Source organism: Phodopus roborovskii, unplaced genomic scaffold (genome assembly GCF_943737965.1).
Source record: "Phodopus roborovskii unplaced genomic scaffold, PHOROB, whole genome shotgun sequence".
Classification (NCBI taxonomy): domain Eukaryota; kingdom Metazoa; phylum Chordata; class Mammalia; order Rodentia; family Cricetidae; genus Phodopus; species Phodopus roborovskii.
This window is the reverse complement of record NW_026125059.1, coordinates 5,176,653-5,196,007: the sequence shown is the minus strand read 5'-3', so window position 1 is coordinate 5,196,007 and position 19,355 is coordinate 5,176,653. Positions and strand designations below refer to the sequence as shown.

At 46.4% G+C, this 19,355-nt stretch overlaps 2 protein-coding genes across 2 annotated transcripts in view; one reads left to right on the top strand and one right to left on the bottom strand.

The window, feature by feature from the left end:
• Window positions 1-2,974, bottom strand: part of LOC127225316 (serine/threonine-protein phosphatase 4 regulatory subunit 1-like) — a 77,276-nt gene extending 74,302 nt beyond the window's left edge. Inside the window, exons 1-3 of the mRNA XM_051188731.1 lie at window positions 2,765-2,974; window positions 2,469-2,720; window positions 2,204-2,399 (exon numbers count right to left, since the gene is read on the bottom strand). Of these exons, the coding sequence (XP_051044688.1) occupies window positions 2,204-2,399; window positions 2,469-2,720; window positions 2,765-2,974 (658 nt within the window). The remainder of the gene's footprint in view (window positions 1-2,203; window positions 2,400-2,468; window positions 2,721-2,764) is intronic.
• The window catches only part of Rab22a (RAB22A, member RAS oncogene family), a 52,348-nt gene continuing 35,729 nt past the window's right edge, over window positions 2,737-19,355 (top strand). The window contains exons 1-2 of the mRNA XM_051185408.1: window positions 2,737-3,008; window positions 4,365-4,444. Coding sequence (XP_051041365.1) covers window positions 2,973-3,008; window positions 4,365-4,444 — 116 coding nt within the window. The 5' untranslated portion in view covers window positions 2,737-2,972. The remainder of the gene's footprint in view (window positions 3,009-4,364; window positions 4,445-19,355) is intronic.

Here is a 19,355-nt window from a genome sequence, read left to right as displayed (position 1 = left end):
CTAACACCCAATCTCACTTCAATGTCTTTTCTTTTTAAAATGGTTCTGTTCAAGCAAGGATCCAAATATGACCACACACTGTGTGTTCCTGATTAGTCCTAGGTCTCTTTAAGTATGCCAGAGTCCTCTCACTTCTCACTCATTCACCCCTGGCATGTATTTAAATGCTAACTGGATGATCAGATCTTCTCAACAGTGAGTGATACCTCTTCAGCCTCTGCACACTGTAAGCAGACCCTGACATTCACAGGCCTTTGTACTGCTTAGGTTAGACTCTCACGTGTCCTACCTGCCACCTGCAACCCCACCTGAAAACCAGGATGAAGACTGCCTCCTTCGCTCATGTTCTCAAGAGAATCCAGATTGCTTCAACAAGCCAATTCTAGAAAATCGCTATCTTTCTGCACTCCTCCGGCCTGGAGACTCTGAATGGTTTAAAAGCAAGGCACCCACTCATCGCACCTTCTTTTTGAGATTGGCCAGACTTACTCAAGGACCACAAAGTAAATCAGACATGCCTCTGAATCCATTACTGTTATCAGTGATGATATGAATTTGCACCTAGACCATATAGGGTATGAGACTATAAAAGGATGACCAGAGTACCTGCCCACTGGAACCTGACCTAAACCAAGAAGCAATAAAACATTTTCAGTGGTTCTCAACCTGTGGGCTGATCTGGGGGGAGGTGTCACATAGCAGGTATCCTGCATGTCAGACATTTACATTTCGATTCATAACTGTAGCAAAATTACAGTTATGAAGTAGCAACCAAATTAAGGAACTGCATTAACGGGTGGTGGCATCAGGAAGGTTGAGAACCACCAGTTTAGATAAACTCTCCAAGGAGACAATAGAGGTGCACCCAGACTGACAGCGACGCCCCCACTCCTGGGTGAAGAGCGTTTGTATGGTTAGTCTGCACAGTGAGGCAAAAAGAACAGGAGTCGGGGAAGGAGACTTGTCTTCTTTACCAGGTACACCACACTAGATATTTGAGAGTTCGATCCCCAGTCTTATTTGTAAGACAGGTTAATCCCACTTCCTTCCCAGAGTAGCAGCCAATATTTACTGAGTGTTTATTGTGCACAGGATTCATGTCACCTTCTTTGGTAGGTTAATCTTCACAAAATCCCTCATTATGCAGCCCTGAACAACCTGGAGCTCACTATGAGAGGCAGACTGGCCTCTAATGCATAAAAGCCTTACGAGGCGGGCTGCTATGATTCTCATTTTGCAGATGAAATAAATGGCCAGCGAGGCTCTAAGCAGTAATGGTGGCCCTGCCCCAGGTCACACCACAACTAAAGTGTGACCGGGGACTTCACCTGAGGGCGATCTATCTGACTCAAGAGCTAGGCCTCCTCACCAAAGACTTTTATTTTCTCTTCAGTTGTCATGCTCCATTATCAAAGCTGACTCCCCCTGAAGAAGAGAGAAAGTGTGCTCAACACTGCATGGTCTGCCCAAAAATGTTCAGTCAACATCAACTCCTATCACTAGGGACATGCGGGCAGGGGAGGAAAAGGAGAGCGCACTGCCACCTCCAAGCCCCAGTTGAGGCTGGCTACTTTGGGGATTTGTGTTACACCAGCAAGCCTCCCTGGGTTTGCTGTTTTTCCCCTGTATCTCTGCTCCCTTCTGGCCTGTGCGGGAGACCCTGTGAACAGTGGTTGTTTTGTTAATTCGGAAACCCATCAAATGGCCATGGCAGGAAGAAACTGGCACCGAGAGAGAGGTGTGGGCTGGAAAAGCCAAAGCTTCATTCATCCGTTAACCACAAATTCGAACTTGCACTTCGAAGGTGGTGTTTCTCTCAGCTACTGTCCCTTAAAATAATTCCGGGGGGGGGGGGAACAGTCTAGAAAGGTCAAGTGGAAGAGACTCAGTGAAAAGGAGGGAAGCTGTGGGTTGCAAACCGGGATGGAGCTGGGCGCACGGCTCAGCAGGGCTGGCACTAACTACGCAGGGGTCCGTCCCGGGTGGGGACCCGCCCCTCCCCTCTCAGCTCCCAGACACGCAGGGACAAACTGACAGGAAGTCAAAGTTTCCAGCACACTCCAGTCCTGGCCCGGGGAGGAGGGCCAGCCGAGGAACGGGGAAGCTGGAAGGCTCGACCTGAGGCTCCCGCCCCGTCTAAGTGCACCCTACAGTCCCCCGAGAGGGACCCGAGGAGGGGCGGGGCGCCCCAACTGTTACTTACAGTCGTCTAAGTCATCCTGCAAGTCCTCAAAGTACAGGGGGGCCTCTGAAAAATCAAAAGGCACGCAAGGAGTTACGCGGGGCTGCGCGGGCGGCGGGTCCCGGGCTCGCGGGGCAGGGGCGGGGACGGGGAGGGGGAGGGGAGCCGCTCGGAGACCCCGGAGCCCGGACCCACTCACCCGCCATCTTGGGATGGGCTAGAAGGCGGGGCCGGAGGCGGGGCGAGCTTGGAGGTCACGCCCACCCGCCGCGCCCCGCCCACCCGCCTGGACCCACTCGCCCGCCATCTTGGCCCGGGAGGGAGGCGGGGACAGGGGCGTGGCAATGCCAAGATGACGGCCCACCGCGCTCCGCCCACTCCCCGGCGGAGACGCGGCTGGGCCGGAGGGTGGGGCCACGCCGAGGCTCCGCCCCTCGGCGCTCCGCCCACCCCGCTTGCGAGCCTGCGAGCCGCGAGCCGCCCGCCCCGCCCTCGCGGAGAAGGTGGCCGCCGAAGTGGGCGGGGAGGTCAGGTGACCCTGCCGGCGTCCCAAGATGGCGGCGTTGGTGGCGCCCGGGAGGCCGGGGCGGCGTCCGGGCTGCTGAAGTGACTCCGCGGGGCAAGCGGCGGCTCGGCCGCAGCGAAGGGCGGCGGCGGACGCACGGCCGCCTCGCGGACGCAGCCGGGGCTGGGCGGTGCCTCCGCGGCGCCGGGCGATGCCGGGGCTGGGCCGGGCCTCTCCCTCCTCAACTTAGGGCGGCGGCGGGCCCGCACCCCTGCTGCCCGGGCCATGGCGCTGAGGGAGCTCAAAGTGTGCCTGCTGGGGGTGAGTGGCGGCGGGCCGGGCCCCCGCTCCCCCGGGGCTGGCGGAGGCCGGGTGGGCGGGTCCCCGCGTCCCAGGGCCCCTGCGCCCCTCCCCGCCCTGTGCGGGACGCCGCCCCCCGCAGGCCCCCGGGGCGTCCGGGCCCGCAGGCTGTGTCCCACCCAAGGCCCCCGAGAGTCGGGGTGGCCCCCGGCGCCCCGCCGGGATGTCCTCTTTCCACCCCACGGTGAAGCAGCCCGCAGGCAGTTTCCTTCCAACTTTGCGAGGGGCGTCTCTGAAGTTGGCCACGTCTCTCAGAGTCAAACCCCAGCAGGCCTTTGGGTTTTTCTGAGCGCCCTCGGCCTCCTTTCAGCAGTGCGACGTGGTTTCTGAACTTTTGGGACGACTCTGACACTTCTGCAAAAGTTACTTTCCGAAGTTTGCTCTTCTAGGAAAGGAGGGAGGAGTTCACGCCAGGAAGCTTCTGGACTCCCAGGCTTCACTTCCGGTCCTCTCTTGGTAGTTTGGCCATTTCAAAGCCCTCTCTGATGGTCCCCTTCCTGAGTTTCTGTTTTCAGGACTGACTGAAAAGAATCCCAGTAACTAGACATTTTGTGCCCCTCCACTAGGGTGGGGCTAGGGTTCATCCGGGATTACTCAGTCCTGACTTGGAAGCGCATAGTTTACTGGTGTGTGTTAAAAGGCCAGTGAGTTTCCACACAAGTCACTTTCCACACGAAGCAGAAACTTGGGGAATTTTTTTTTTTTTTTTTTTTTTTTTGGAGGGAGGAGTGCCTAAAACTTTGTACGTGATAGGTGAGCACTGTACCACTGAGCCCTGTGCGTCCCCTGCTTGCTTGCTTCTATTTTGTAGCAGCAGCTCAAGTTGACGAAGCTAGCCTTGAAGTCTCTGCGTAGCCTCAGCGGGCCTTGAACTTGGAACCCTCCTGCCTCAGCCTCCCAGATTTGCAGGGATGGCAGGCGAGCTTAGGACTTTCAAAAGGTTCTGTTGTCTCATAATCTTGCAAACTGCAGAATCCTTCCCCAGTACTTCTTAAATAGTTTTAAGACATGACTGGCACAGAGTTGGCTTTGTAGACTAAGAGGTCTGCCTTCTTTTCACAAAGATCTGCCTGCCTCTGTCCCTCCAGTGCTGAAATTAAAAGCATACACTAAGAGGCCTAGCCCCAATAATACATTTTGAAATGAAATCTCTTCACTGACGTATTCTAGAAGCTGGCCTTGTGTCCCTTAGTTTCTGAACCCTACAGATAAGGGTGCTCTTTCTGAAATTACTCACTTTTTGCCACAAAGTGGCTTTTGGGTTTCCACAAATACCTTAATTTTCCCCCCTCAGTCGCACATCTTACTCTATTTCAGGATACGGGTGTGGGTAAATCGAGCATCGTATGGCGGTTTGTGGAAGACAGTTTTGATCCGAATATCAATCCAACCATAGGGTAAGAGAACAAGTTTATTTAATATACAATTTCTGAGCGCGTGAAAAGTCATTTCAAGCAAAAAAAACGTGTTACTGGTGTAACTCCTGTCGTCTTGGGCTCAGGGGAATTTTGTGTTGCTGGTTCTCCACATGTCCAAAATGTTTTGAGAAAAGGTGGTGAGGTTTGCTGTCTCGTTAGAGTTATCGTCAGACTCTAGGAGTAAGAACTTCAAAATAGAAAAAGGAATCAGAGTGGACACGGGCGTTCACAGACCCAGTTACACCTGAAAGAGTTTTCTGGGGTGTATCAGTTAAAACCTAGATAGTGTCAGTCCTTGAGAAGAAATAGAATTGGATCCAAACTTTCTCCAACATTGTTGTTTGTTTTTGTCTTTCGAGACAGGGTTTCTGTCCTGGAACTAGCTCTTATAGACCAGACTGGCTTTGAACTCACAGAGTGCTGGGAATAAAGGCGGGTTTCACCACCGCCCGGCTCTCTCCAACAATGTACAGTGGTGACAGTAATGAAAAAATAAGTTAACCCTGAAATGTTAGGGTGATGGGAGTCTGTGGTTAATTGGGGCTGGGGTGACGGTGGGACCAGACTGGTGGGGAAAACCTTACTCCTAACATAGGGGGGGTTGGTTGGTTGTTTGCCTGGTTCGGTTTATTTTTTTCCATGTCTCTGGTATTTTTTGATCATTGAAATTGATTGTCTAAAGAGAGTGTAAAGGTTTCGCTTTCCGTTAGGTATGTGCAGATAGATATGTGACCATGACTGCAGTGCCCACCCTGAGGCCAGAGGCGTCCATCCACCTGGAAGCGGTGGTGAGCTGCCTGCTGTGGGTACTGGGAACCAAGCTCAGTCCCTGGGAGAGCACTACGTTTACTGCTAAGCTGCCTCCCTGCCTCATACATAAGGCTTAACACCGGTCTTTCCTAACCATTAAATGCTGTGGGACAGTCGGCGGGATTAACACTGAATTCCCCATGTGAGGACTTGAGCTGTGTAGACTCTACCACTACATTAAGCTTGTACAACTAAATGATGATTATACACTGCTTATTCTGAAACACCTGCCAGTCAACTGGTTTCCTGTGAGGGAAACGGCCATAAGATTGCCGCTTGAGAATTTGTTAAATCTCTGGGTTTCTTACATGTTTGAGTACATGCAGATTAGGTTGTAACCTTCCAGAAGAAATGGGTGTGTCTGGATGTTTGAAGTATCCCCTTGCTGCTCCTAGGGGCCTGCTGGTACCTGCATTGCAAAGTAAAGTGAGGAGTGGTGACAGGAAGTGCTGATAAGTCAGTGAATGACATACTTCATTTACACTGAGTCACAGCTGAAAACCCAAAATCCACAAATATTAAATCCCAGCTCATTTGTTCTCAGATGAGTAGAGAGAAGAACCACTCCTTGGCTCAGTCCGGGCCCCCACTGTGTCACAGGCTATGGCCTTAGCTCATATTTTATAAGAAGGACTACAGAACCATCTCCTCCTTTATCCATGCCCCCTTGTTTCTGCCTGTGACTTCCTCTCCCTCATGGCTGACACCCCAGGAATGCATGAACCCCTCTGGAGTTCTGGGTCCCCAGCTTTTCATCACTTTCTCCCTTATCCTGCACCTCTGCCGCCCATCTCTGCCGCTGTCTTCCAGCAGCACCCCACCCCAACTCTTACTGCTTTAAACTAGGAGAGAACCTACCACTCTGTTAGCTGTTACTCTATGCAGACCACTGTCAACACAGTTCCTCCCCTCATATCAGTAAATCCACCTCTGGCTACAAGTCACTGTGGGAGCCACTGCAAACCAGTGGGTATTTTCCACAAAGCTTTATTTATTTATCAGGTACCCGTCATGTGCAGGTGTCTGGGTGCTCTGCGTTCCTTGTTTGTAACTGAAGCAGTCACCCTGTCCCTGCTGTTTCCAGGCTGTCCTGCCCAAAGGAGGGAGTCCTGCAGCGACCTGACGCTCTTGGAACTTTTATTTATTTATTTTTGCAGCAGGAAAAAATATTTACACTCAGGCAGGACAAAAACTGTGTAGCCTAAGGTAACTCGGCACCCTCTGAGCGCTGGGATGAGCCATCATGTGTTTACCTGCACCTTTCAGAGCACATTTACTGAACCCTGGTTTGCACGTATACTGTTCGTATCATTATGTAGCTTCCCTGTGGGTTAAGAGAGAGGCATGTTCTATATTGTACAGAAAATTACTCTTCAGCATGTCTCTGTGATGTCAGCACGCAGCAGGCCCAGACCTCCTGGGGATGCCTCACTCAAACACTGAAAGATTGCCTGCATTATACTTCCTCCGAAGGTAGGAAAGCATGTATTTCAAGAGAAGTATGTCAGTTGGTGATAGTGAGAGGTGGTGAGGAGTGATCTGAACAGCCCTGGGAGACTGAGGGACCCTCAGATAGAGGAGGGTCTGGGTGGAGCAAGGACCAGGACTAGGACAGGGAAGAGCGGCCAGCCAGGCTGTGGAGACAACAGAGGTCAGGCCAGGAGCCTTAGAGGAGAGAGAGAGCTAGCCTCACGGTGCAAACGGTGTGATGGAGGAGGCCCTTTTGTCTTCTCTGGCTCCTTCCCTCCACCCATGACTGCCTCTTTCTTTCACGGGGATTGCTTGGCCTCTCCTACTGCTGAAGTAAGTGTTGGGCTTCTTCAGTTGTAGCCTCCTCTTTGTTCCCAAAACACCTGGGTCATGTGACCCAAAGTCAGCTTCTTCAACCTTTTCCTTGGCTTCTGGCCTATATCTGTGGTTTAGACTTGGCTCCCTAAAGAACTGGGTCCCTCTTCTGTTCCTCAGTGTCTTCCTCCTTGATGGCCCAGGTGGGGTCATGGAGAAGAAAAGAGCCTTCTTGTTTGTGGACTTGATGGGGCTTCAGTGAGCGCTGGCTGGGAGAATTTCTGTGTCAGTGGCCAGGCTTCTGTGTAGAGTTTGATGAGAATCCATTGAAGATCACTGATTTTGCTTAGAAATATTGGGTAAATGTAGGCAGTAGCTGGTGAAACATCAAGCACATGCTAGGATTCCTTCCCTCGGGGAACACATGTGGAGGAGGATAAGGACCCCATTAGAATCACCACAGTGATGAGCTCGAGTGATCCTTGGGAGCTCATTGTGTCCCTTGGGTACACTGAAATAGATTGAAGTCACTGTGGGCATGTGGGCGGGTCCCACACCCTTGTTAACACCAAATTCTCTCCTAAGAGCCAATCTAGAATATTGTACTCACCAGGTAGTGTGCCCATAGGTGAACCACAGACACCTGGTAGCTATACTGTACATGTTACTATACATGTCTGTGACTATACTTGTAAAGAACCCTTGAGAGGCTTGGACCTGTGTTCTTCTCTCCCTGGGTAAGGAGCAGCAGCACTGACATGCCCTCAGACATTGAAGCCAAGCCCCTCCTCCAAGCCAGTTAGCCCTTGACAGCCATCAACAGAGTAAGGGCTGATGGGCGTTCAAAGTGACTCAGGTAAAAGTGTTGAGCAAAGGGCTAGAGGTGCTGGAGTTCAGGAAATGACCACTACTTTATAGTGTGGTGTTTAATTCTCCATGTTGGTCTGTGTGGGACCGAGGGTTGAACTGAGGGATTCTGTGAGTTAGTTGTGTCCTCAGTATGCTTGGTCTCTAGGAAACTGAGGGGGCAGGGGGATGGGAAATTACAGGACACCCTGGACTACAGAACAAGATCTTCTTGAGTGGGGGCGGGGTGTGTGTGTGTGTGTGGAGAAGAGCAGTAGTTTTACAGACTAGAATGGTGTCATGGGGCTATCGCGGTAAATAAGGATCAGGATAAACAAATAGGCCGAATAGATGTTTATTCAGGGAGAAATAACTTACAACCTAGACAGATGAACACCAGGAAATTCAACCCGATCCTCTCCTGTCCGAGTCACGCCAGAAAGAGAGCGCCTTTTCTCGCCCCCTCCGACCTCCTTCCACAGGTCACTTCCGCCCATGGCTCCACCCCCCAATGGGCGTGGTCAGTGCCACAGAAGGACTATCTCACTACAATTCCCCTTTTAGTCTAAAGAAAAGATTTAGGCTTAATACAAAACTATATACAAAACAGTGAATAACAAGTGTGCTCCAAGAAAAGGAAAATCGAGAACAAAATGACCTACATATCTAGTCCTAGGGTGAGGGCATAATGGAGTTTACAATAGAGTTGTCCTAAGCTGGAAAACGTAAGTCTAGTACCTAATATATCTAAGTAGGAAGAGAGAATAATAGTTGTGACAGTTTAATCTTCAACCTCATCAAGACCTGAGAAGGAAATTAACAATACTAGAGTAGACAGGAAATGCGGATGGACAACTTCCAAAAGGTGCAGCAAGGACAGAAACAGCAAGCCACCTGAACAGTCACCCTAGGTCTCACAGCAACGTTGGTACACCCAGATTTGGCTAAGGCCAAGAGAACTTGACAGACCACAACAACAGCAGGGAGGTAGAATGGCTGTCTTACCCTGACTTGGCAAGTTCAAGCAGTCTTCTATATTTGTCTCCTGCAAGCACATAGGACTGCATGTCCAAATCAGTGGTCAAGGTGGGGGCAATTCTATGCCCAACAGGCCATTAGCTGAGGCAAGATTGAACTCCAGCAGGAGCAACAACAATGTCCAACATATTTTCAGGAAAGTGCACGGTGCTGTCAGGAGCAACAGTGTCTCATGTCAATGGAGTACTAATATTAAAACATTTAAATGCCATGTTCTGCATGTCTATGAAGTGATTGAAGATTAAGCATCTATATCTGACTAATCTCATAGGTACAGGAAATGTGAGTGAAGATAATCTGTAATACTTGGGAACTTAGCTAAAAAGACTGATTAAAACTTTCCTGAGTAAAGCAGGAACAAATACTTAAACAATATAACTATTTACATATACATCCCTAAAATAGAGGTAGAGTATAAGTGTCAAGACAAGAGGTAGAACTAAAAAGGGCAGCAAGATAAATATCCCAAATTGTATCAATATACAAAATGTCTTGAATACAGGAAAAGTATACATACATAGAATATGGTAAAAAAATAATGTGCATAAAACATTGTAAGTGGAAATATTTAACACAATATAACAAAATATAAACTTAATTTTACATAGCTTACCACATAAAAATACACAACAATGTAAGCTGTAAAATACTATCTCATTCTTACTCAAATTCTCAAGAAAATAGGCTAATCTACCTATATCCCATCTAAACCATACCTTTCCCAACCATTCCCTATTCCTGTCTAAAAGATAAACCCGAGTGTAAGCATCGCCCAATCCCAAAGACGACTAAAACCAACCCAAAGACGATGACTATTATCCCAAAATTCCAAGGGTAGGAAAAGGGGGCGTCGTTATCTTAAGATTACTTCCTGTTGAAATGGGACGGTGATTGCTCCAATGGATCCTGTAGGAAGAAAATTTTTAGCAACCAAATTTCTCAACAGAACTGGCTGTGACATTTGTAGCTAGTCACTGTGTGGCAGAAATTGTTGACTGTAGTTCTATTTGAAACTCTGGCCAGGGTGTAATAAAATGGTGCACCATTACAGCTAGCTAGTCATGAGTTGTCTCGAGCAAAACAGTCTCAAACCGGTTTTAGGGTGATGTTTGTAGTCCAGATGCATCAGGTTGAGTCAAGTGGAAACGATGATGTGGGGCCCCATCTTCTTTCCGGAGAGTTCAAAGACTGCTGTTAGGAATCGTTATTATTCCTTGTGGAAAAGTTACACATCAATATTAAAGTAAAATTTTTAAGTTTTAAGGTATGCATTAGGGAAAGACAACAATAAGCATTAAAAGTATGTGAGAAAATTAGGATTTTAGAGAGAAAATTGCGTATAAGATATGAGTCCTCAGATTTTGTTTTCTTCTGCCTTACACCAATTGACTCTCACTACATGGGGCTTTTAAGTTAATCTAACAGCCCTGTCTACTCTGACCCATTTCTTAGAGGCAACCACTGTTGCCATGGCATGTAGCTATTTTCTGATTTTTTCTCCAGTTCTCACACACTGTGCCCCCTCCCGCACTCCCTCCCCGATTTGAGGCATCATCTACTGATCTCTTTAAAGTGTGCAGCCGAGCTGCCCTCCCACCTCCCTGTGCATCTGCCTTCCCTCTCTCCATTCTGTTATTACAGTTCCATCATTGAATGTTTAATACACACCCTCACACCAGACGGGCTTCGTACTTCCCAGCTCTCATCGTACTTACTTGCTGTGGGCTTGGTTAAATTATTTAAGCTCTTTGTGCCTGTATTTGCATTTTGGGAGCACTCTGTGATGTCTCATGGAGGTGGTTATGAAAATTGGGCTAAAGCATATAGCCATGGTAAATGCACATGGTGTGCAGTAAACATCTTAGTAGTCATTATTTTGCAATAAACCTATAAAGTTTAGTCAGACTTTGAATGTGTGGAAGTAGACCATAGTCCTACTGCTTTTGAGTTTTGTGAGAATAGTGTAACAGTATGTACATTGGAATTCCAGTGTCTGTGCTGGATGCTGTGTTCTCACTGAGGGCTGTCATTTAGAATTCTGCTGTGGACTTTGTTTAATGTACCTTGTGTGTCCTTGTGAATTTCCAGGGGCACATGCTCAGGCACATACACCCTTGCCGTGACATCACTGTGTCACAGGGCTGGGGTATCTCGAAGCGCTGTAGCAGCCTGCATCCTGGTCCACAGCAGCTCTTGGGTGCTTGGATGCCTGACCCTCCACGTCATGTGTGACGCCGTTCTTACTGGTCGCCTTGTTGCTCTTCCCAGTCCCCGGGGATGTCTTGTTCTCATTTCTGTCTCTCTGATGACGGAAGAGACTGGCCTCCTCCAGTTTCTCTGCATTTGAAAATGCTGTGTTCAGACCATGGGCTGTTTGCTGGTTGTTTTTACTGCCTTGTGTGTGGCACTGTGTCATCTGTGTACTAAACATTCCTTGGATCTGTGTCTTGTAGTTATGTGTCCCATTGTGTGACAAGCAAGCCTTTGCAGCCTCTCAGTGATCTAGTGAACAGAGTTCTCACATTGGTTCTGTCCACTCCCCATTGCTTGGCCTCATGAGCTCCACCCTTGCCCCTACCCCAGGCTGCTACTAAGAAGCTTCTACCACTCTTTGTAATAAAATTTCAGACAAAGTCAACTGCTGGTTATATACTTCTAGTAATGTCTTGTCTTGAAAGTTTTTTTTTTAAGTTTTACCCATATTACTGAATGTATTACTACCATGTACCTTTATATTACTAAGTACTATTCCATTGCATGGGATATACCTAGATGTATTCATTGGCAAATTGATAAAACATTTAAGAGTTTACAGTTTTTTTTTTTTTTTTTTTTTGCTGTCATTCATAAAACCTATCTATTTGAACATAAATTTTCTTTCAGATGTATCTGAAGTTATCTAAAAGTACCATTTCTGGGTCATGTACTAAATATTTATTTAATTAAGAAACTTTCAGACTTTTCCAAAATATTCATATCAGCTAGGCATGGAGATACACACCTTTAATCCTGGGGGTGGTGAGTTAAAGGCAGGAGGATCAGTGAATTGCAGGCCAGCCAGGGCTACATCGTGAGGCCCTGTCTGAAAACAAACAAAACAATACTCGTTTTATGTTCCGTCCGTCCGTCTGTACCGGACAGTGTAAGCTCGGGTGACCCCACATCTTTCCCAGCCTGTGAGTCCTCTGTGAAGTGTCAGCACCCTGTTGAGTTTGTGATGTGCACACTGGTTCTGACCTGCGTCTCCCCACTGCCCGAAGGTGTGCTCATGCTCACCTTTTCCTGCACTTACATTTGTCTAGATCGGAGTGTTGTTTCATTTCTTCCCGTCAGTAGCTTTTATGTTCTTACCAGTGTCTTTTAAAGAACGATTTGTATTCTATCCATGGCACCACCTTGTTGTGTCTCATATATCCATGAAGGACTTTCTTCTCTGCTCTAGATTATTCTGGTTTAGTTTTACTTCTGTGTTTTAAGACTGTCTCACTAGGTGTCCCTGGCTGGCCTAGAACTCACAGAGATCCCCTGCCTCTGCCACCAGGCCCAGCCCTTGATCTCGAGTCTCCATGACTTTGTCCTAAGATTGGCCTGTGGTCTGTCTATCGTGTTTGCTGTGTGAGGTGGCACTTTCCCCATGGTCCCTCTGGGCATTGGCTAGTACGGAGCTCAGCATCTGTTCTTGCCTTTGCACCTTTGTCGGGAATGGGCTGCTAAGTGGGGACATTTGGTTCTGACCTTGGAAATCTGGCAGCCACCAAATTGTAGTACTTTTCAAATTTGTTTTGTTCTTGTAGGCTCTCTGGATCAGTATATAGATTTTCAGGGATGCAATTCGTACTTCTTTGAGCATTCCCTGAAAATCTGACTGGGAACCTTCAGGTTAGTTTGAGGGAAAGTGATAACCTAATGGTTTTGCTGTTCTCTGAGCATGAACATGATGGGCTCCTCTGTTCTTTAGGTCTAAGAGTATGTGCTCCCTCTCTCTCCCTCCCCCCCCCCTTGTCTCTGTCTCACTACTGACTAGATCCTTTTCTTCCTGCCAGCATTTTTAGTTTTTGATGTATAGGCCTTGTATATATTTATATTAAGTTTATCTCAGAATACTTCATGTTTTTTGTTTGCTTTGCTTTGGGATTCTTTGTTGGATTGGGGCTTTCCTTTTAGAGAAGTCTGTTTGGGAATAGGGTCTTGATGTGTAGCCTAAACTGTCTTAAAAATCATAATCCTCCAGCTTCAGTGCTGGTGCTATAGATAGTCTTTCTTCTTTTTAATTGTGTGCTAATAATGTGTAGACCCAAATTACTATGACTTCACTCGATTGAGTTAGCTAAAGCCACTTTTCTAAGAATTCCTTGGGCTTCTCTTGGCTGCACAGTCAGTCACTGTGGTCAGGCACTTCTGCCTTTCTGGTTAACACACTTTGATGTCTTCCACTTTCTTATTACACCCAGGACATAGGTTTAGGGTCCACTTTTGAGTTGAGGTGTAGACAGCCAACACCTTTGTCATCCTAACGTTGTGGCAAAAGGGACTCATCTGGCCTTTTTATAGTTAAATGCAATGGCTGCTCCTGCTGCAGGCTAAGGATGCCCTCTCTACTCAGAGTTAATAAGAAATTGGTTTTGATTTTTTTAGGGCATACATATGTATGTTCTCTTTTTGGCCTAGAACATGCTCCGTCCTTGAGAAGGTTGTGTATTTACTACTGTGTGAGGTCTTGGGCAGGTGAATGGTAGCCAAGAGATGCTTATTATTGGGGTGTGTGCGGCCCTTTCTTCTGTTGCCCCCACTGAAAGGCACATTTGAACTCTAAATGACGTTAATCTTTATTTTTGCTGAGAGTGCTGTGGTGTCTTTGTTCTTGAGTGTCTATATGTACCATGTTTTCTTGATGTCCCTCCCATTCTGTTTGTGTATCTTAAACAGCCTATTGATAGGGATGTATTCCAAGTGAGCTTCTTACACATTTCATGCCAGTGGTTTTGCTTTTATATGCACTCTGCCAGCTTGAACTTTGCCTGTACGGCTTCATGGAGTGCCCCCCCCCCCTTTTACTTGGAGTGTTTAGACCTATGCTACCTAATAGAGTTGCTACTAGCCACATGTAAAATTGGGCCCTTCAGTTATGACATGGTTTGGTTTAAATCTGCCATCTTGCTGCCTTTTCCGATGTCTACGATTCCATTTTATTTCCACTGCCATCTTGTCTGACTACCTCCTTTATGATGATTATGATGATGAAGGTAAAAATGGTTGTTGCCAAGGGTTACGGTCTCTGCAGTTTGTGTTCAGACAATAGCGTGGCTTCGTGCGTGTGCTTTGTAGATGCCTATAAGCACCCTCTGTAGCTTTTGTGCTTTGTTTTCAAGGGAGCTGCAGTGACCTTGATGTGCAGTAGTGGTCTTTTATAGATGGATGCCATTAGTCTTTTCTAGTCTCCGTCCTTGTGCCAATAGTACAGTCTCTCATTTTTACTTTAATCTTCGAAATAAGTTGCAATGTCCAGTGTTGGTTGAATGTTCTGTTATTCAGGGATGTCTTGGCTGCTTTAGGTCTGTTACATTTCCATATAAATGTTAGCAATCTTATTGTCTGTTCTCGCACACACCAACATGCTGACCTGTACTGTGGTTTTGACTGGCCTTCGTTGAATTTACAGATGCATTTAGAGAGAAATGACAGGGTAATACTAGATGCTCTAGTTTATGAGTATGGGTTGTTCTTCCCGTTCCCTGGGTTTCTGTATTCTGTTTTTTCTTCTCCGAAGTGAGTTTGCACATCTCTCATTAGAGTCATTTCAAGAGGGCTGATGTTTTTAATGCACTGTTTTGCTGTGAAATGGTAATTGGTTCAAAGTGTATGGGATTTTTGTTGTTGTTGTTGTTGTTGTCTTGTTTGGTGTTTTGTGTTACCTTGAACTTGGAAACATCTTACCTTAGCCTTCAAATGCTGTGAGAAAGAATTGTGCCGCCACACATAGCTGCATCTCGGGTTTTAGCTTCTCTCCAATGACCTGAATTTGCCTCCATATAGGCAATTTTTTTTTTTTTTTCTATACGCACTTTTTGTCATCTGGGAATGGTAACTCCTAAGCTTTTGACTTTTTATTTTTATCTTTGTGGTTCCAAAGGATTTCACTAGAGAACTTTTTCTGTGCACATTCCTTGCCACATTGTTCAAAGATGTTCTTTTGTTTTCTAGCATCTTACTGCATCTTATTAATTTGATGGTATTGGCTTTGTGAACATTTTTTTTTTTTTTCTTTTTGTCTGTACTAGGCTGACCGCATGATATGTGATAACCTTGTTGGATTTTTTTTGTTTTTTGAGACAGGGTTTCTCTGTGTAACAGGCTGTCTTTGAACTCATTTTGTAGATCAGTCTGGCCTCAAACTCACAGAGATCCTCCTACCTCTGTCACTGGAGGCATGCGCCAGCACTGCCTGGCTCTTTGCTGGGTTTTATAGGGTCCATCCACACAGTCTTTGTTCTAACATAGTGGCTCTCAACCTACTACAGGTCACGACCCCTTTGACAGACATGTGTCTCAAAAATATTTACATTCAATTCATAACAGTACTAGCAACAAAATTAATTTTATGGTTGGTACACCACAGCATGAGGGACTATGTGAGAGAGCCTCTGTTAGGAAGCTGAGAACCACCGATCTCATAGAATACCTGGCCGGAAACGTCTTAAAGCGGGGGAGAGCTAATCTCAGCTAACAGTTTAAAGTGGTACCATCTGTGATGATGGAGAGGACAGCTGGCTGCACCTACCTCATCTGCAGTCAGGAAGAGAGAGCTGGTGGCCTACTCACATTCTCTTTTCCCTCATAGCCATGCCATAGGCTTGTCTCCTGGGTGAGTCTACATCCTGTCAAATTGACACTACTATCACAAGCCCACCCTTGACAACTTGATACTCGAGCATATTACTTTTTTAAGCTATGACATTCTACCCCTCTTCCTCATAGACTCATGGATCCAGTCTAACTTCTGAAGTTCTTGTAATCACTAGCAGTCCCAACACTGTTAAAACAAAGTTTCTTAAACTCAGGGCAATCTCTTTAGTTGTGAGCTCCTAAACAATAAAACCAAGTTATACAGTTCCATTATCCAGTGGCTTAAGTGAATAACTATAATTCCAAAAGCAGATAATGGAGGCATAACAAGGAAGGAAGGACCAGGTCAAAGCAAGACCAGACCCAGCATTACAAACCCGAAACCCTGCAGGTCAGTGCCTGGCTTCTGATGCCCGTAATGGATCAATCTCGACCCCAAAGGACTTGGTTAGCACCACCCCTCCCAGTCTGCTGCCTAGAGTATGCACAACCTCTCTGTCTGGCCAACTCCGAATTGTAACCTATGCCTTTCTCCTGGGGATGGTCCATGGTCATTAATTAAAGTCTTGGGCCTCACCTTCACAGTTGACCCTGCCTCACAATTGACTTCTGGCCTCAGTGGCTTTCTGAACTTTGGTACAGGGCTTTCTGAACTTTGGTACAGGACTCCATGGTCCCCCTATAAGACATATAGTCTTGCTTCTTTGAACTACAGTTGCTTCAGTCTCTTGTGTACTGATCTGGGGGGCAGTCTTGTTTTCTAGCAGGAAGCTCCTGCATTCTTTGGGCTCTCTGTGTATCCATCTGTCTGTCTGTCTGTCTGTCTGTCTGTCTGTCTGTCTGTCTGTGTGGCCACAGCTAGCCTCATCCTCAGCTGGCTCAGTACCTCCTTGCCATCAACTTTAAAGCTGCCTACACTCCTTTCCTGGCTGAACTTTTGCATTTGCCTTGTCTTTGTTCGAAATCTCCACCCCCCCCCACCCTGCCCCAGCATATCTGAACAAGAGCACCAGGAAATAGTCATTGACACGTGCTCAGTGTTCTCGTGTCTTGAACTTAGTCCATTATTTTCAAGTTCAACCTCAATCAGGTTCTCAGAACCCAAGCAGAATGGCCTCGAGCCCGTCACTGTTTGTGCGTCTCCCGGGAGTCTGGTGTTCTAGATACCCTGGAGGCTCTGCTTGTAGCTTATGTGTCACTGTGGCCAGGTCACAACACAAACCCATTTCTCAGTACTTTTTTTTTTATTATTATTACTTTCTTTGCTGATGTTACAAAATCCCTGACAAGAAACAGTGTACATGAGGAAGAGTTCCCTTCAGCTTGTAATTTGAGGAGCTGTCCTCCATGATGGGGAAGTGTCAGGAGGCAGAGCTGGCGCTGCTGCTGGGTACGCCATGGCTCCTTTGTGTTTGTCCAGGGCCTGGCCATGGGTGGGGCTGCCTACCTCAGCCAGCCCTGTCTGAAAACTCCTCCCAGACTTGCCCAGAGCTTCCAGATCCCTTCAAGCTGGTGCTATTAAGCACCACAGTTGGATTTAGTTGCCCTGTCACTTGCTAGGATTTGTATGTATACAAGTGAGACTGTGATGTCATCTTCTTTTTTGAACACATGTCAGATTTGTATCAGAGTTGTGATTATTCAGTAACCCTGCTTGCATGAAGCACTCCTTTTTATTCCTTAAATTATTAGTAAAATTTGTCAGTGTTTCTATCGGGGCTATAAGCACTGCTTGTGAAATAGAGATAATTAAGGCGTGAATTCCATTCATAGTTGTAAGATTGTTCATATGCAAATTATCTGTTACTTCTGGCTCTGGTTTTGATAGATTGCATTCTTTAATGGCTTTAACTCTTTCATGGACCTTTTCCACCTTGTTAGTTTATCGGCATAAGTTTGCCAGGCTTCCTACTGACTCCCGCTTTACTTTGGATGGCTCTTGCCTTTGGTCTCCTGTAGTACTGTAGTGTTATTTGTTGACTTTGTCTCTGTTTTGATCAATATGCAGAAGCTCCTATTAGTGTCTTTGTCCCTGGCATTCAGCCTTTCCTTGCACACTATGCTGCCTAATTATATGTCAACTTGACACAGGCTAGGGTCCTCTGAGAGGAGAGAACCCCAGTTGAGAAAATGCCTCCTAAGATCGGGCTGTAGGTAGGCCTGTAGAGCACTTTCTTAGTTCATGATTGATGTGGGAGGATCCTGCCCATTGTGGATAGAGTCATCCCTGGGCTGATGGTCCTGGATTCTATAAGAAAGCAGCTGAGCAAGCCACTCTTCCCTGGCCTCTGCATCAGCTCCTTCCTTCCAGTTCCTGCTCTGCTTAGAGTTTCTGTCCTGTTTCTTTTGTGATGAACTACAGTGTGGAAGTGTAAGCCAAATAAACCCTTTCCTCCAATTTGTTTTTGGTCAGGTGTTTCATCACAATAGCAACCCTAAGACACACACACCTTACAAGCTAAACTTTAAGTGTCGAGGTTTTTCTTTTATTTTTATTACTGTGTCTGCGTGGGTATGTACATATATATGACTGCAGGTTCTGCAGAGGCCAGAGGTGTCAGACCCCTGGAGCTGCCTGCTGTGGGTGCTGGGAATTGAACTCTGGTCTTTTGTAAGACCATCTCTCAAGCTCAGCAATTTTTTGTGTTTTGTTATCTTGTTGTCATTCAGTTCTAAGTATTTTCTGATTTATTATTGGCTTTATTTTTAATCAAGTATCATTTAAATATGTGGTTCTCAATCTCAGACATCAGAATAACTTTTTATTGGATTACTGACAAAAATTGTTGTAAAACAAGAGAACATCTTTTTTGTAATTCATCCTTTGGATCTGGTGTGACCTACTGTCTTTCTTGTAGCTCACCCATCTCAGCAAGCACCCTGGGTTTGTTTGCAAAGCCTCTGTGCTCTTAGTCACTGGGGTGTGGCCTGTGGTTAGAATTTGTTTGCTTTTTCTTTCTCTCTTTCATCTTTTCTGTTATCCTTTTAGGCATTTTGATTGAGAGAAACGGGTTAAAAAGAAAACCTTGTTACTCTGAATTTGTCAATGTTTGTGAGTGTTCATCATTTCCCATTTAATAGCGCATGAGCTAATGTTGTTGATGAGTCTTTTGTCCCTGGGCATGCCCCTCACTCCCCATACCTTATACATTCTCTCTGCACTGTTTTATAGGGTTTGTTTATTTTTTAAGTTATTTTTAAGAGAGTGTGTGAGTGTGTGTGTGTGTGTGTGTGTGTGTGTGTGTGTGTGTGTGTGTTGTACAACACACCCAACACGTGCAATCGAGCATAGATACCCACTGAGAGTTGAGGCCATGGAGCTGGAGTTACAGGTGTTTGCAAGCTGCCTAATGTAGGTGCTGAGAACTCAAGTTGGCTCTTCTGCAAGAACAGAATGGGCACTTCACCACTGAGCCGTACCTCCAGCCCTGTTTTGTAGTTTTTAATGTGAGAAATGTTGAAAATCGTTTTAATTATATCCTGAGTATTTGAAGGGTCTGTTAGCTGTTGTGAGTGATTTTCTTTTTTTTTTTTTTTTTTTTTTTTTTTTCCTTTTGTGTAGAATGTT